Raw genomic sequence first — 18,313 nt, 5'->3', positions numbered from 1 at the left:
CTTTTTGAATCAAACATATGTTTGCAGCTCTGGGGAAATCAAGAGCAAGTTGGTATTGACACCAAATCTAATGCTAGTTGCCAGTAAGGCTGGCATTGGACTACTGTTCACTGAGTCCCAAAGTTCGGGAACCTTTGGAAAACGTGATTCTGTACATATCTTTAGAAATCCAGAAAGTGACCTCTCCTGGACAATTTGCAGGGTAAATGTTAGATGCTACCTAGTGATTATACCTTCCCTTCTTCATTAAAAAATAAAAATAAATACATGTAGCAAAAACCTTTTATTAGAAAACTCCTGGCCCTATTGAGATGACTTACATATCATTTTATGTTGTGTATGTATGTAAATTTTTATTTATATACTGCTCCTTGAGGGCAAAGCACTGTACAGCAAAACCATAAATTAGTAGTAACAAACAAGGGGTCACTGCAATGATAAGTAACAAGTGCATTATTAGAAATACAATTCACATAAATATAAAATACAATACCGTTTAAGTGCTCAGTGTCAAGGAGACAAAGGGATGGTGGACCCTACCCTGTAGGGCTTTTAATCTAAATGTCTAAAAGTCATGTATAATTTACCTGGCTTCTATATTTAAATCCATAATTGGTCTGTATAATGTCTGTTATTGGTTAGTATGCTATGAGTTATGCTGAATATTGTGGTTGATGGGTGACAGTGTGGGTAGAAAAGAGAAAAAGCCCATATAGTTGGTGGGGGAAAGCTGGGTTTACCAGCGGCCTCTTATGGCCATATCCTATCCAGAGCTTGCAAGTTTAGATGTTGTATCCAATGTCTGTGGATATCTGAATGTAAGTAAGGAGAGCATTTGTGCTGGGTCATTTTTCAAAGAAAACATGAGATGTTTTGATAAAAGCCCATTAAATATAGTTCTTTTCAAGCAACCATTCTCTGTGTGATGTTTATTTAGGCTGCTTTTTACAGAATGTTTGTGTCTGTTTCTAAGCTGAGTCTCTGCTTCTAGCCAGCATAGAATGTAATACGCACACGCATTGTTCTCGGATGCCGCAATCTTTTACTGTTAATAAACAAAAACTTCCTACTCTGCATTCTGGCTGATTTTCTAGTTTGAGAGCCTTGCAAGCCTTTTGAAGCTGCCTGGGAAGAAGACGTTTAACAATATGGATAAGGAATTTCTAGAAAAGCGGAGAAACGACTTAAATGCATATTTACAGGTATTTACATGAGTTGTGGTTACATCAGAATGGCTTTGATAGTAGCAAATTACTCCTCTGCAACATTTGTGAGTTTTGGAAACAACTCGGTAGCTCTGTAGATGGCAGACGTGCAGTTAATTAAAACATGAAATTCTATTAGAAAAAGATGCAGATGCCTCTATTGTATTACATAGAGATAAAGGAAAATTACTTTATTAATATATAGTTAGAGTTACATAGTTACATCCAAGCCATTCTTAAAGGCATTAACTGAATCAGCCATCACAACATCACCCGGCAGTGCATTCCACAACCTCACTGTCCTGACTGTGAAGAACCCCCTACGTTGCTTCAAATGAAAGTTCTTTTCTTCTAGTCTAAAGGGGTGGCCTCTGGTGCGGTGATCCTCTTTATGGGTAAAAAGGTCCCCTGCTATTTGTCTATAATGTCCTCTAATGTACTTGTAAAGTGTAATCATGTCCCCTCGCAAGCGCCTTTTTTCCAGAGAAAACAACCCCATCCTTGACAGTCTACCCTCATAATTTGTCTTCCATCCCTCTAACCAGTTTAGTTGCACTTAGTCTCTGCACTCTCTCCAGCTCATTTATATCCCTCTTAAGGACTGGAGTCCAAAACTGCACTGCATACTCCAGATGAGGCCTTACCAGGGACCTATAAAGAGGCATAAGTATGTTTTCATCCCTTGAGTTGATGCCCTTTTTTATGCAAGACAGAACATTATTTGCTTTAGTAGCCACAGAATGACACTGCCCAGAATTAGACAACTTGTTATCTACAAAAACCCCTAGATCCTTCTCATTTAAGGAAACTCCCAACACGCATATGGAAACGGAAACGTGGACAGATTCCTGCCATAAAAATCAAAGCTACATCATAGTAAATAGAGTTAAGGCAGGATAAAATTTCAAGTACTTTCTCATCACCCCAAATATGTCCCAGTTCAGTGGTTCTGGTTACAACTAACAGTGAGTGAATGATTGTAATGATGGTGTGATTCATGGATTATAACCAGTAGCAGTAATCTCTAATTTGTAGTAATCCACTAACACCAGCAAGAAAGTCATCTCACCTTGAACTATAGGAGTTGACTTTGCCTGTTACACAACACTTAATCATGTCATTCAGCCACCATATAGACCACAAACCATATGGCATCCTAGCAAGGCCACATACAATTTGTCATTGTCCCCAGGGTTTGTCACAGCCATCCAGTGGGGACAGCATTTGTGTTTTTTGCAGTTAGTAAATATTGACATTAAACATTTACTTTGAGAGGTGCTTTAGTACCTGGACAGGCATCCCAGTAAGTCAATTTCTAGCAGCCATGGAAGTATGGGATATAGTGATGTGCGGGCCGGCCTGATACCTGCAGGTCAGGCAGATTCGGGCCGACCCCACAATCTTCTTTGCGGGCCACTGTCAAATGCCGGCTACCGGGTTCATCCTTTATAGATGCTGCGCCTGCTCGCCCCGCCCCTTTTGTGACGTCATCCGCTGTGCGGGTCTATAAAAGCAACCTGGATGTCGGATGCGGGCAGGCGTGGGTCGGGGAAATCCCGACCCGCACATCATAAATGGAATACATTATCTGGAAATCCATTATCCAGAAAGCTCAGGATTACGGAAATGCCGTCTCCCATTGACTTCATGTTATACAAATAATCCAAATTTTTAAAAATGATTTCCTTTTTCTCTGTACTAATAAAACAATACCTTGTAGTTGATCCAAACTAAGATATTATTGATCCTTAATGCAGGCAAAACCAGCTAATTGGAGTTATTTAATGTTTAAAAGATTTTCCAGTAGACTTAAGCTATGACTATCCAAATTACGGAAAAACCTGTTATCCAAAAGCCCCCAGGTCCCATACCTGTATATAACATTGTAAGGCGATTACCCCAGTACTGATGTGAATGTATACACTGTATGGTATTTCTTTCCTCACAGCTGCTACTGAATCCAGAGATAGTGAAAGCGTGTCCTGCACTTGCTCATTATGTATTTGACTTCCTTGAGAACAAAGCCTATAGTAAAGGCAAAGGCGACTTTGCAAGGAAGGTAAGAGTATATGCCTATCCCTCCATAAATTCCAATTTAATTCAGCTAATGTCACGCATGGAGATCAGTAACTTCTGCTGTTCCATAAGTACAGTTCGTTGTTTATCACAGAGATCAAATACTTTTCAATTGTTAGCCGGTAAATGATCACTGTTCAGGGACATTATGGTGTATATAGGCATAGAGAATAAGTCATGGGAGTGCTTGATGGCTGAGTTTGTGCAGCAATTATACACAATATAACATATTTTTGTTTTTAAGATGGATACATTTGTCATTCCTCTGAGGAACTCAATGAGGAATGTCTCCAATGTGGTTAAATCAATCCCTGATAGTTTGGCTGAAGGAATGAATAAAATGTCTGATAACATGGGCAAAATGTCAGAAAAAATCGGACAAGATATAAAACACTCCTTCTTTAAGGTAATACATTTTTACCGGGTTACATCTAATGTGGTTATAACGTAATTCAATAATTTGGCAACTATGTACATTTAGGGGATTTATTCAGTGAATGGATCTGGTACACATATTGAACACTACTAATTGTAGTGGTGGTGAAAATACTTCCTGTTCTAGTTAAAGGGGAACTATCTCGAAAATGAAAATGTAATATTAACTTCATCATACTGAAATAAAAAAAAAATGCTAAATACAATCAATTAAAAATTCTGCATCATTTATGAAATTATCAAGTTTATCTTCATTATCCCTCTCTCAGCATCTGTCTCTCTTTATTCTGTCTTTGTGCAGTAGTTGGGTGACAGATAGTCATTGACAGTTAGATCCAATATGTCTTATAAGGGGGGCTTCCTGTTCCTATCCAGTTCAAACAAAATCTAGCAAAAAAAAAAAAACTGCCTTTTGCACAAATTCTGCATGTAGAGAGACATGATGTCTGGTGATTTTAATAGAGTGAGCTTTAATACATCTTCTAGACAAAAGGAGCAGGCCCAGATTTGTGGAAAGGCCATCCAGGCCTAGGGCGGCAGGATTTTAGGGGGGCGGCATGCTGCCCAAACAGACCCTCATTGGTTCAAAAACACTGGGGATGCGCTGGAGATACAATCATTTTTTAAATCCCCATTGCTCCAGTCCGGATGATGAAAATTTGCACCAATAAAGGGGAGGGGACAGGGGCGACAAACAGCAGTGGACCTAGGGGTGCACACTATGTAAATCTGGCCCTGAAAAGGAGCCCCCTATAAGATATATTGGATCTAACTGTCAATGAATATCTGACACCCAACTCCTGTATAAAGACAGAATGAAGAGAAACAGATGCTTAAAGAGGAATAGTGAAGATAAACGTGATTATTTCAGAAACGGTACACAATTTTGAGTTGATTGGATTTAGAAAACGTCTTATTTCACTATGCTGAAGCTTATATTAGATTTTTATTTTCATGATAACTCTCCTTTAACAGGAATCTGTCTGCACCCAAAGATGTGTGTGTTTGTTTGTACAATGCAGGTACAAGAGGGGGGTTGTGGGTGCACTCCTAAAGCCATATAAAAAATATTTAAATACAATAATCCCCTGTCTAAAAAGAGAAAAACAGGGTTTTTTGTTACAAAGTTATGATCATAAAATTGGTAAGCCGCCATACCACGTCAAGGTAAACCCCATACGGCGGTCCCTAACCTGTTTACCTGTGATCAAAATTTAAAACCTTGGTTTCAATCTGGACTAGATCCTCCCCCACCACCTGCATATGCGGCTTTTGTAGGGGAGACTGCCCAGACCAACGCCCATTTAAAAAAAGGTGATTGTGAAGAGACTATAATGAAGGAAAAGTAAAGTTGTATATATAAGTGCACACTTGTGTGTGTATGTGTTTGAGTATAAGTACAGATGTGAGTATAGATTTAGAGGAAGATGAAAAAGGAAAAGCTAAATGTGGAGTGTAATAGGTGTTATGTGTGTGGGTCTGTGCAAGTGTTACCTAGTGATAAGTGCAGCAAATATAATGGGTGTCTCACAGGCGTTGGTAATAAAAAGGCCAAAGCCTCCCCAGCCGCTAGCATTTGTGGCTTTTGAGGGAGAGAAATTGCCCAAACCAAGGATTAATAAAAAACAACAAGGACATAGGGCCACCGTTAATTTAAAGGGGTGGGTATGAGGGTGCACTAACCACATGAAGCTTAGCCACAGCTTCCGGCTACATTTCAGGTACAAGAGGGGGGTTGTGGGTGCACTCCTAAGGCCATATAAAAAATATTTAAATACAATAATCCCCTGTCTAAAAAGAGAAAAACAGGGTTTTTTGTTACAAAGTTATGATCATAAAATTGGTAAGCCGCCATACCACGTCAAGGTAAACCCCATACGGCGGTCCCTAACCTGTTTACCTGTGATCAAAATTTAAAACCTTGGTTTCAATCTGGACTAGATCCTCCCCCACCAGCTGCATATGCGGCTTTTGTAGGGGAGACTGCCCAGACCAACGCCCATTTAAAAAAAAAAAGGGTGATTGTGAAGAGACTATAATGAAGGAAAAGTAAAGTTGCACAGACCCACACACATTACACCTATCACACTCCACATTTAGCTTTTCCTTTTTCATCTCCCTCTAAATCTATACTCACACCTGTACTTATACTTATACTCACACACATACACACACAAGTGTGCACTTATATATACAACTTTACTTTTCCTTCATTATAGTCTCTTCACAATCACATTTTTTTTTTTTTTAAATGGGCGTTGGTCTGGGCAGTCTCCCCTTCAAAAGCCGCATATGCAGGTGGCGGGGGAGGATCTAGTCCAGATTGAAACCAAGGTTTTAAATTTTGATCACAGGTAAACAGGTTAGGGACCGCCGTATGGGGTTTACCTTGACGTGGTATGGCGGCTTACCAATTTTATGATCATAACTTTGTAACAAAAAACCCTGTTTTTCTCTTTTTAGACAGGGGATTATTGTATTTAAATATTTTTTATATGGCCTTAGGAGTGCACCCACAACCCCCCTCTTGTGTTTGTACAATGCAGCTAATAACTAAAGCTCAGTATATATCTTGAGATCCACTGGTTTTTCAAGGTCATCAAATAAGCAGATCTTTGCCCAATATGGCCACCCACTAGGGCATGTTGAACCATGCAGATGTGTCCTCCCTCTAGTCTACGGGATATTGAAACTGGCCAGATATAAGTTGTGCAGGCTGATCAGTGGGTCCCATATACAGCAATAAGCCCCCAACTCTGGATGAACCATGTGGGCAGCTTTTATTAGTCTGCGTATGGCTAGCTTTACTGTTTACAGGCAGAAATTAAGAATACATTTGTTGCAAAAAAATAAGTACACATGTGAAGTACACATTTTATAAGGTTTTGTGTATATTTTAATATAATTTATATTTGTACACAATGATAGCTGCAAAAATCTATGGTAGGGGTTTTCCCCATGTGTGTGTTGTAAATGGGTAAGCCAAGGTAAGCTACGGGTATGCTCCCATGTACAATAAATTATTGCTTATTTAAAGAGAAACATAAGTGGAGAAGAAGCACCAGTATAAGCAATTTTCCACATTACATCATTGCCTTGATACCTGGTGCTTGATAGTAACATATTACATATGTAAATATATAAGGTAAGCACCCCTTCTAAATACAAGCATCTCCCATGTATGCCGACACTGTTCGGTTTGTATTATTTACTGTCATTTTAGGCTCCGATTCTCGTACCAAAAACGGATGCATTTCCAGAACTCTATCGAGTGTCCGCACAACTGGATGACAATGTAAGTGTTAGATTTACATTTCAGTACAAGTAAACATGACTGTAAATTTTCATTTCCTAAATCCTGGATGATGTGATGGCTGCCATATGCATTATAGAAAAAATATGTAGCTGTGCCCTCCTGTGTTACTTGCTTCCAGTATTTCTAACATATGCTACTTATTCTACATTTCCGACAGTAATACAAATTATTTGATGTTTTCAAGTATCTTAATGTGGAAAGACAGGAGGATTTACACATACTACTCGGATATTTGTAAATGATTTGTATGACCATCAGCACACATGTAAGGGATTTGCTGGATCATACGCTCATGTGATCATACAACACCTGACTGTTAATCCCATATTTGGTTAAATTAATCGCATTGGGCTTCACTTCTATATACCTGAACTATCAAAGCAGTAAATCATATTTAGCCCTCTATTTTAAAGGGTTGGTTCACCTTTGAGTTAACTTTTAGTTAGGAGTCAGCCTTTTTCAGCTGGATTCGGCCGAATCCTTCTGCCCAGCCGAACCGAATTCTAATTTGCATATGCGTATTCGCCTGAATCTTTCGTGAAGGATTCGAGGGTTCGTCAGAATCCAAAATAGTGGATTCGGTGCATCCCTACTTTTAGTATGTTATAAAATGGGCAATTCTAAGCAACATTGCAATTGGTCTTAATATATTTTTAATAGTTTTTGATAGGGATGCACCGAATCCAGGATTCGGCCCTTTTCAGCAGGATTTGCTAATTTGGCCGAATCCTTCTGCCCAACTGAACCGAATCCTAATTTGCATAAGCAAATTAGAAGCGGGGAGGGAAATGAGGTGACTTTTTGTCACAAAACAAGGAAGTTAAAATTGTTCCCCTAATTTGCATATGCAAATTTGGTTTGATATTCGGCCGAATCTTTCGCAAAGCATTCAGTTGGTTCGGCCGAATCCAAAATACTGGATTCGGTGCATCCCTAGTTTTTGAATTATTTGCCTTTCTCTTCTAACTCTTTTCAACTTTCAAGTGGGGGTCACTGATCCAATCTAAAAACAAATGCTCTGTAAGGCTACATATTTATTGTTATTGCTACTTTTTATTGCTCCTATTCATATTCCCAGTCTGTTATTCATATTCAGTGCATGGTTGCTAGGGTAATTTGGACCCTAACAACTAGATTACTGAACTTGCAAACTGGAGAACTGCTGAATAAAAAGCCACATTACTCTAAAACCACAAATAAAAAATGAAAGCCAATTACAAATTTTCTCAGAATATCACTCTCTACATCATACTAAAAGTTAACTCAAAGGTGAACAACCCCTTTGAGTAAAGTTTCAGGGACTAGTAAACTGGACCCCTCCCAAACCCCTACAAAAAAGCTGGGCCAATTCACAGTACCTACCTGCTCCTCACTAGATCATGTGATGTGAAACAAGACTAGAGGTTGAATCTTTTGATTTAGTTTATCTAAACTAATTAAGTATTTTGCTACATTTTTCCAAATACAGCCAAATTTCCTCTAATCTTGTTTCTTACTATATTGCCAGTCTGCGTAGACCCACAGCAGCTGTGGGCTATATAGACACCTGGATATTTTGCCTCTTTCTTGGGCAATAGCTTCCAATTATTAAGTGGGGGTCACTGATCCCATCTAAAAACAAATGTTCGGTAAGGCTACACATTTGTTGTTATTGCTATTTTATTTATTTATTGCTTTTTATTGCTCCTATTCATATTCCAGTCTCTTGATTCATATCAATGCATGGTTGCTAGGGTAATTTGGACCCCAGCAACCAGATTACTGAAAATGCAAACTGGAGAGCTGCTGAATAAATACCCAAATTACTGTAAAACCACAAATAAAAAATGAAAGGCAGTTACACATTTTCACAGTACCTACCTGCTCCTCACTAGATCAAATGATGTGGGGTTATTTTGATTGTTTATCTAAATTAATTAAGTATTTTGCTACATGTTTCCAAATACAGCCAATTTCCTCTAGTCTTGTTTCGTACTATGACTGCCACATATTCAATGCAGTCAGTAGGAAGCAGCTTTTAGGGCTATAGCTTGCTACTTCTGTGAGGGTCATGGCCATCAAAACTCCTTTGTGCCATTCCCTTAAAGATATCTGTGTTGTGGCCATGTTACTTCAGTACAGGGATGCACTATTTCCACTATTTTGGATTTGGCCAAACTCCCGAATCCTTTGCGAAAGATTCGGCCGAATACCGAGCCAAATCCTAATGTTCATATGCAAATTAGGGGTGGGAATAGGAAAACATTTTTTAGTTCCTTGTTTTGTGACAAAAAGTCACACAATTTCCCTCCTCACCCCTAATTTTGTATGCAAATTAGGATATGGATTTGGTTCGGTTGGGCAGAAGGATCCGGCTGAATCCTGCTTAAAAAGGCCCAATCCTGAATTCGGTGCATCTCTACTTCAGTACCACCAAGTATGAGATTCATTTTGTACCTTTCTCCAGCCTGATATTTTAAGTGTTTATCTTGTTGTCAGGGTACCTGATAAATTCTGAAGCTTGATTTGTATTAATATTATCATCATTTATCTTTGTATTGAGATCCAACATTGAGAGCTGCCAACTAAAGCCTTAAGGTGGCCATAGACGTAGAGATCCACTCTTTTGACGATGATAATGGATCCGATACGAGCGGTCTGATGCGGCTGCAATCCAACGGGATTTTTAACCTGCTCGATCAAGATCTGACCAACTTTTGGCCAGATATCGAACTGGGAAGCCGGTCAGATGGCCCCACACGCGGGCCAATAAGATGACGACTGCCGTCTTTCAGCAGCTTTTATCGGCCGTGTATGGGGCCTTTAGTATGTAATGGATCTGTTATGGGCCATGTAGAAAGAACTATGCTTGTTCATATATTCACACACACTTGCAGCCCTGTATAGTGGTTTGTGTACCCGACTGAATCAGAAGTATTCGGTGGTGTCATCCTTAGAAGCTGAAACTTGTGGGAGTCTACTGCTACTGCTCATTAAAAAAATACGTTTGCTGTTTTCCCAGTGCTTTGAGAGTAATGTTCATAATTCACAAAGGAGGAATTTCTTTAACTAGAACTTGAGGAGCAAAGATTATTGGTGATTAAATAGAGATTTGTCATCGTCATAAATCTGCACCTGTCCTTTACTTTACATTTTTATTTTGTCACATCAAAGCATTCCATGTTGTCTTCCTGAGCATAACTATGTTACCATCAGTTTGACAAATGCTCTGGCCTTAATTGAGTTAGGTTTTTTCGTCATGGCTGTAAAACTATCAGGTGCTTGATTTTCTGATGCCGTGGCTTCTCATAGTTCCATTTAATTCTGTGTACAAGCATGATGGCTTCCGGAACCATCAAGGTAAATGCAGTTCAGCATACAATCATTTTACTCCAAACTACTCCGAAGAGCCTGTATTGACGTACTGTATATATTCCTCTTTAAGCTAGGAGGAGCCGGCTAACATTTTTTCCATGGTGTAAAAAGGGTTTGTTTCCTTAGGAGTTGTGGCTCATCCTAATCTCCCTTTGTGACATGGGCCTTAGCCAAAAGATTCAGTTATAGGGTAAGGGCACACCTAGCGATTCGGGGAGATTTAGTCGCCTGGTGACTAACCGCCTCTTCTTTAGGGCGAATAATCTCCCCGAACGGCTTCCCCCTGTCTTCCGACGGCTATAAGGAAAAAATGCCTGCGGCATGGCACACGCGGCGATTCGTATTCCAAAGTTGCCCAAAGTTTCCTCGTGAGGCGACTTCGGAAAACGAATTGCCGCGTGTGCCATGCCGCAGGCGTTTTTTCATTATAGTTGTCGGAAGACAGGGGGAAGCCGTTCAGGGAGATTAGATGCCCGTCTACTAAATCTCCTCGAAATGCCAGGTGTGCCCTTACCCATAAACTCAAAGCTGATTGAGACAGCCTTTAAAAAAAATGGTTAGACAACATGGAAATGCAAAAAAAGATTAGAGGATGGTATATCAAGGTGAAGGAGATGATGGGAAAGATGACAAGCCTGCATTATACTGCATTGCCCCTTTTATTATTTCATTTTCATTTTATTATTGTAGAGCCCAGGGCTATACAATGCTTATTGCCAGATGAGGGTAGAGTTGAGTTGGGGCTGTTGGACAGCACTGTGATATAATACATCTATATTCTGCATATAACATGCGGCATTGAATGCAATGGACAGCAATTGTGAGCACCCATGTGCACAGACACTATGCAATTCATTGAACCCTCATATCTATAAGTAAATGAATGAATGTCTTTATTGTCAAAAGGTGGATGACAACATTCCGCTGAGAGTGATGCTTCTCCTTATGGATGACGTCTTTGACTTGAAAGAAAGGAATCAGTGGTTAAGAAGACAAATTACAAGCCTTCTCCAGCAGCTCATAAGAGCAACCTATGGAGACACCATTAATAGGTACAGTGTTTGTGCTTCTGTAGAATAATACCTTTAATGTATATAGATTAGATTAGATGATTAGATTCGATTCAACTTTATTGTCATTACACAAGTACAAGTACAAAGCAACGAAATGCAGTTTAGGTCTAACCAGTAGTGCAATAAGCAGTAAGTGCAGGATATAGAATTCTGTAATTAAAATAATTTGTTCCAGTTTTTAACTGTGTCTTGCAATAAACATAAAATGATTTGTGAAGGTTAAGTGAGATATTTATGGGAAAAATATCATCTTTCTGTAATTTCTTAAAATGTCTAGAGGCTGATAATACCTATACTACGGCAACGGTAAGTGATAAGCACCAGGCACAAAGACGCTGACTAGTTAAATCTCCTTACCAAAAACCTCTGCCATTGCCAATGCCCCATTGTGTGTTGCCCTGTATGTCTCTGAACATACTGACTGACAACCACATGTGCATATGCCACAGTTTACCTACTATTTAACCAAGCTGACTCAAAGACTAAATGTGGGTGCCAAGACATTGGAATGTTTAACAATATTGGTAGGACGTTTCTAATTTTCAAATTGTTGGTAATTACAAAACACAGCACAATCCACCATGTTATTCCCCCCTCTACAATGCAATAGCGTTCCAGCATCATTACTTCCACTGTACTTTTTTGTACAATTTTTTGCATGCTACTGAGCTTAAGTTATCCTAGAATATACATACAAATTGTATGCCTGTTACCATTCAGTTGTACACTGTTACATAGTTCAAGAGCATACGCAGTACTCAAAGGGAACCTTGGACCTAAACACCTGATCAAAAGCAGGTACTGTATAAAATTCTGGGTTTCCTTAGGCATTAGTAATAGTCTAGGTGCAAGAAAACGGGTACATTCATGGTTTTACATATCCTTTTCCTGTTTGCTGTGAAATCATTCGAAATTGAAATTTATATTTTTTTCCAGAAAAATTGTTGACCACGTGCAATACATGACCTCCCCAGACCAAGTAGCGGATTATGTGAAACAGTTCAGGTAAATGCCATGTTCTCTTTCCCCCTCATTTGCATTCAGTTCAGTATTTGGCCGAATCTTTCACAAAGGATTCGGCCAAATCTTAAAATAGACAATTCAGTGCATCCCTAGATCCATTATCCAGAAACCCGTTATCCAGAAAGCTCTGAATTATGGGAAGGCCATTTCTCATAGACTTCATTTAAACCAAATAATTCAGAATGTTAAAAAAATGTTTAAAAAATGTTCTTTTTCTGTAATAATAAAACAGCACCTTGTATTTGATACCAACTAAGATATAGTTAATCTTTATACGAGGCAAAACGATTCTCTTGGGTTTATTTAATGTTTTAGGGGGTTATTTATTAAGTGTTTTTCCAGAAAATTTAATTTTTCAAGGATAGTTTCAGTAAAAACTCAAATTTTTCAAGATTTATTATGCCCCAATGCTGCAAAAAGCACGAAACGTAAAATTATCCAGCTAAAACCTGACGAAGTCATGTAGAAGTCAATGACAGAGGTCCCTTGAACCATTTGAAGATTTTTTAGCCTTCATGATTTTTGTTTTTTTCAGTGGTTTGCAATCGAAAACTTGATCAATTAGAGCTATTCACGTTTTTTTTCGCCGATAACTTGATCAATTTGAATATACAAAGTTTTTCCCCCGATTGCATTCAATCAAGTTTTTTTACATTTCTTTTTTTTCATGAATAAGAAAACATTTGAGTTGCCAGTTCATTCTCGGTAGAAAAAAACTCAACCTTTGATAACCCCCCTTAATGATTTTTTAGTAGACTTAAGGTATGGAGATCCAAATTATGGAAAGATCCCTTATCCAGAAAAACTCAGTTTCCAAGCACTCTGGATAACAGGTCCCATACCTGTATTACAAGGTGAAGGTTAGTTTATTTGCAGCAGTAGGTTATTGTGGTAACTTATATCTGAGAAGCAGCTTGAATATTGGTTATATTTATATTGACAGAATTAGACAAAGGGGGCATCCAGCCACTCAAGGATTCCACAAAGGCCACAAAAATAAAAATCTTAATTGAAAGTTACATTTAAAAAAAAGACAAGCACCTCCATGCGTTTCATGCCCAAATGGCACTTGATAGACTCATTGATATATGGGTATCCTGTAGCCGAATAAACCAGTGACCTGTTTATTTTCATAGAAAATGAAAGCATCACAACTTTCATGCTCAGTGACTCCGTTTTTCCTTGGTAGATTATTTACACACTCTGCTTCCTCCGTATACATTGTGCATTAAATCCCATTGTTAAAGTGTCCTTTACTTTCTTAATTACAGAGAATCGTTTTGGCCAAATGGAATATTGGCGGAATCAGCTCTACGAAGAGACCGGAGTATTCGAATGAGAACAAGAGTGGCAGCTAAAACCAATCTACTGGAAATAATGCCAGGTTAGAAAATTGCCAGATTACACGTGACGGTCACAAAATTGTACACTTATGTTATTAAGGGGTTTTCATAAACGCTGAAAAAGACCTTTATTCTAATGTCAATTGTTAATCACTAGCCTTCATCTGAGAATTATACTTTTATTATTACATTTTATTTATAGAATGCTGAGTGCAGATGTAATGTTATAATTGCCAGTGGAAACTCAACTAACGCAGTTTAAGCATAAGGCCCTCAGCGTTTTTTTCAATTATTTTATGTATATATGGTTGTTGATTAGCTTCCCAGTCCATTTGCTGGTAAGTTTATGGCCACGTCCCCTTCACCAATTAAAATTACTCATGTTCTGCTTCCTCTGTATGTTAAAAATAAAATTCAAAAAATGAATCATATTAAATTAAATTTTTTTTCCTCTTTTTTTTTTAGATGAACTGAAGCATATCATTGGTGCTGAAACAACTCGGAAAGGCATCCTGCGGGTGTTTGAAATGTTTCAGTACAACCAGCTGAACAGGAGACTTGTGTACGTTTTTATAGAGGGCTTCCTGGAAACCTTATTTCCACAGTATAAGTTCCGTGAGCTTTTCTATAAACTCCATTCTCGGTCAGAACGCATGCAAAAATATAGACAGAGAGCACAGCCTTCTCAAGCGCCTTCCTTGCAGAAAAGGTGACACTACAGTTTGCTAAGAGGTGCCCTAAGAAACTCTTCAGTGTTTGATTCCGGCATTCCTGACTTTAGCTTGGGTATGATCACCTGGGCTTCAAAACACCTACTTAGGTTTCCACTCCAATCATGTAGTGTCATATAAAATACTAATGCATCCAGATGTGTGATCCTTTCACATCCTTGCCTTCTGTACAATCATCGGATTGTGTTTGTATGACTTAAATGATTTGGTGCATCTGCAATACTGAGGAGCAGGGTGGCTTGGTCAATTTTCAGTATGCGGAACCAGCTAATCTGGGGTTCTGACCAAAAAAGAGCTGGAGGCGATCAAGCCCTAGTTGTCCAGAAGAAGTGCCAGACTGGATTTTTCTACACAAAGTACAAGCACAATTGCAGTGGTTTACTGGAGACCTGAGCTAGGTTGAGTTCAGATTGGGAGATTGTGCAATTACCTTTTTGGTTAGACATCAAGACTCCTCAATCAAGGCATAGAAGGCCAGGGTAAACATGACTGTACCAGGTCATAAAATAAAAATGCTATTGTGGTTTAAGGAATGGCAATAATAAACAAAGATATCCACAGGTCTTATGCTGACCCCAAAAGCCAGCCATCAATTGGCATGTGAACCATAGGTGTAAACCTTTAGAGGTTCCATAACCAAATGGTACCTACACTGTCCACAAAGTCCAGCCAACAATTGTCATAAGAACCATTAATGTAAACCTTTTAGAGGTTCCATAACTCAATGGTTCCTATGCTGTCTCCGAAGTCCAGCCAACAATTGTCATAACAATCTTTAATGTAAACTTTTTAGAGGCTCCATAACCAAATGGTTCCTACAGTCCCCAAAGGCCAGCCAACAATTGTCATAGGAACCATTGATGTCAACCTTTTAGAGGCTCCATAACTCAGTGGTTTTTACGCTGTCTCCGAAGTCCAGCCAACAATTGTCAAAAGAACCATTAATGTAAACCTTTTAGAGGCTCCATAACCAAATGGTTCCTACGCTGTCTCAGAAGTCTAATAATTGCCGTATGAACCATAAATCTAAACATTAAGAGGCTTCATAACTAAATGGGTGGCTAATCCTGAACGCTGATGTAACAGTCTGTGGCAGCATGCTTCATTTACAAAACATTGATCATATCTGCCTTTTCATTGTGGATTTTTACTTTAAATTATCAGTTTAAACTGGCTTTGGGCAAGTCAATAGTACATAATGCTGATGGATAGAGACTGGAGACTGAAGAAGCTAGAACTGGCTTGCAGATGCTGTGTGAGCACTATGGGGTTGTTTGTCTTTACTGAGTAAAGAACTATTTGGCAGAGTTGCACTTGCAAAACACCTGTTTATCTTGAAAAGAAAATTCCACTTTAATTGAAAAATGAACTTTTTTTATTTTTTTTATTATTCTATTTACTCCACAAGTAACACACAGTGGGCAGTCAAGGAATTTAACCTTAAAAGTAGACAGTCCTCGGCTGGTTGTTTGTATCACACAGAAAAGAAATGTTGACACTAATTGTGCTCTGTATGCTCGCATCCAATCAAAATGATTCGAAATTTCTGTTCTGTGCCGCAGATGTGCAACCTTCACACTCCAGATGTGTCACCATAGCTCCTATTACCCTCAGTCAGACAAATAATGCATTTGTATTTTCTACCTGGTTGGAGGCTGGGAAATTTGGTCTCAAGCTGTTTGTAGAATCTTTTGGAATTACTACATTTGGTGCAGCCTCTAAAGCTGGTTTTAAAGCCTTTGCATTGATGGTGCACATAAATCATATACATTGTACATTGTGACGTTCACAAGGTTCTATCTCTTGCTGCTTGTGGTACTCTCTGGTGTATTGTTTTACATGGAAACACACTGCACATCATGTGTAGCAACGCTAAATATACATAGTGCTACAACTGCTTATTTTATTCAATGAACTGTTATTGGCGGGGGAAGTGTGTGGATTAAGAGAATATATATTTATGGGTTTTTGTTTTTTTTAATTCACGGTTTCTATTGCCTTTTTATCCTTGAGATAGTGATGACTTTGGCTTGTGCTATTGCTGGACTAAATCTTCCTGCATCCTCCACCAATCAAATTCCAGAAGCTTAGCCATGCTTGTTCAACTTCAGGCCTCAGCAGACCTAATACTAGTTATACTCACATTTTTAGAAATGTTAGCTTGTTCCAGCTGACTGAACAAGGTATCCGCCATTTTAGATGGGGGCTGCTTGATCCATATCCAACATTGTACTGGTTTAATCTGTAGCACATATCCTTGACCAGTGAATATCATGTATGTACCCCTTTAGTTTTCCCTGTAATTTATTGTCATAAACAAATCCTCTCTTGCTTCGAAGAAGTGTGTCCATAAACCATTGGATGGGTCACAAGTGCAGAGTAATGTGTGTGTTTCTTGGTTTCCATAGTTTCTGGTGTGCACTGGTGCCAGAACTTGTGTGCATGGATGCTGTTGCACTGCTCAGAGGGAACCTGACTCCATTTTAGTAGCATTTTTCCTGTATTTCCCCAATACCACATAAAATACTGCATTGAGACACTCCTTTTTATATCTTTAATACTTTACGTATACCTCAATTAAACAGTACTAGCGATCTTTATTTAGTTGATATCTATGGAGAATTTCCCAGCTGAAGAAAACAGGGGCATTCAGCTGCACTATTCACAGTACAGTCATGAACTTAGTTATATTTTCTAAACAAGTCGACTAGTTGTGGAAAATATAACCTGTTTTAATTGTAGCCAAGGATTTCCCTGAATTGCAAATACACGTAGCAGCTGTTGCGTTGCCTGTCTTGGCAGGTATAAGCTTTAAAAGAGCCTCCGGAGGCATGTAGAGCAATGCCTTACTAGCCATACAGAGTGAGTGCAGTCTGGGAAGAAGTTTTAGAATTGGAGAGAAGCAATATGGTGGGCGATTCATAATTCTGTGTAATAAAAAAAGAGACCCTTAATGATAAAATAATGGCGGCACCTAATTCTTCTCAACGACTTCATAACGACACTCCTTTTTATATCTTTAATACTTTACGTATACCTCAATTAAACAGTACTAGCGATCTTTATTTAGTTGATATCTATGGAGAATTTCCCAGCTGAAGCAAACACCCTTGCACGTCCTGCATATTTATTTATGGAAATATACATTTCTCTTTAAGCCCAAAACAAAATACAAGCACATTAAATGGTTCCAATGAAATTAGCCATAGTTTGTGTGTGAATATAACTGGGACTTAGACTGTAAGATGCACTGGGGCAGGGGCTGATGTATATGATGGATATCTCTGCAATAGTTGAGCTTGGAGAAAGAAGAGTAAATCCTGGCCTACAGAGGTTGCATGGAGGTGTAGTCCAGCAATAGTAGGGTTGCCTGTTCCTTGGGGTATATGTCTCATTATTGCCTCATATTTGTAGGGACATCATGACATTCAGAGACTCTGTTGTATGTGTTGTCCTCACCGAGGACATTTCCCAATGTGTTGGAGTCCCGTGAGTATGCTTGCACCTGGCAATGAGTTGTGCAATCATTTTATTTATGTGTTTTACCTGCTAGAACTAGATCCTATAAAGCTGGCACGGTCACCAGACTGTTGCACATCCTCCACACTGTGAAATGGTTCATTATAATGGCACCAGTTGAAGTTATTGCTGTGTAATCACTCAGACTGATTGTACTATATACATACTAACAGCACTTGTGTTTCTGCCATTGATCGGCTTCCGGCTGCTCCAGTTTTCCGCCTGAAATTAAAGTGCC

The 18,313-nt window shown here is 38.9% G+C and overlaps 1 protein-coding gene across 3 annotated transcripts in view; it reads left to right on the top strand.

Annotated features, from left to right (window-relative positions):
- The window catches only part of snx13.L (sorting nexin 13 L homeolog), a 91,110-nt gene extending 73,232 nt beyond the window's left edge, over window positions 1-17,878 (top strand). For all 3 annotated transcript variants that reach the window (XM_041565957.1, XM_018267380.2, XM_041565958.1), the window contains 8 exons: window positions 1,095-1,202; window positions 3,154-3,264; window positions 3,526-3,687; window positions 6,940-7,011; window positions 11,293-11,438; window positions 12,396-12,464; window positions 13,754-13,866; window positions 14,291-17,878. In XM_041565957.1, coding sequence (XP_041421891.1) covers window positions 1,095-1,202; window positions 3,154-3,264; window positions 3,526-3,687; window positions 6,940-7,011; window positions 11,293-11,438; window positions 12,396-12,464; window positions 13,754-13,866; window positions 14,291-14,538 — 1,029 coding nt within the window. In that variant the 3' untranslated portion in view covers window positions 14,539-17,878. The remainder of the gene's footprint in view (window positions 1-1,094; window positions 1,203-3,153; window positions 3,265-3,525; window positions 3,688-6,939; window positions 7,012-11,292; window positions 11,439-12,395; window positions 12,465-13,753; window positions 13,867-14,290) is intronic.
- The last annotated feature ends 435 nt before the right edge of the window (window positions 17,879-18,313 follow it).

Source organism: Xenopus laevis, chromosome 6L (assembly GCF_017654675.1).
Source record: "Xenopus laevis strain J_2021 chromosome 6L, Xenopus_laevis_v10.1, whole genome shotgun sequence".
NCBI classification, from domain to species: Eukaryota; Metazoa; Chordata; class Amphibia; order Anura; family Pipidae; genus Xenopus; species Xenopus laevis.
This window is presented reverse-complemented; position numbering and strand designations above follow the sequence as displayed.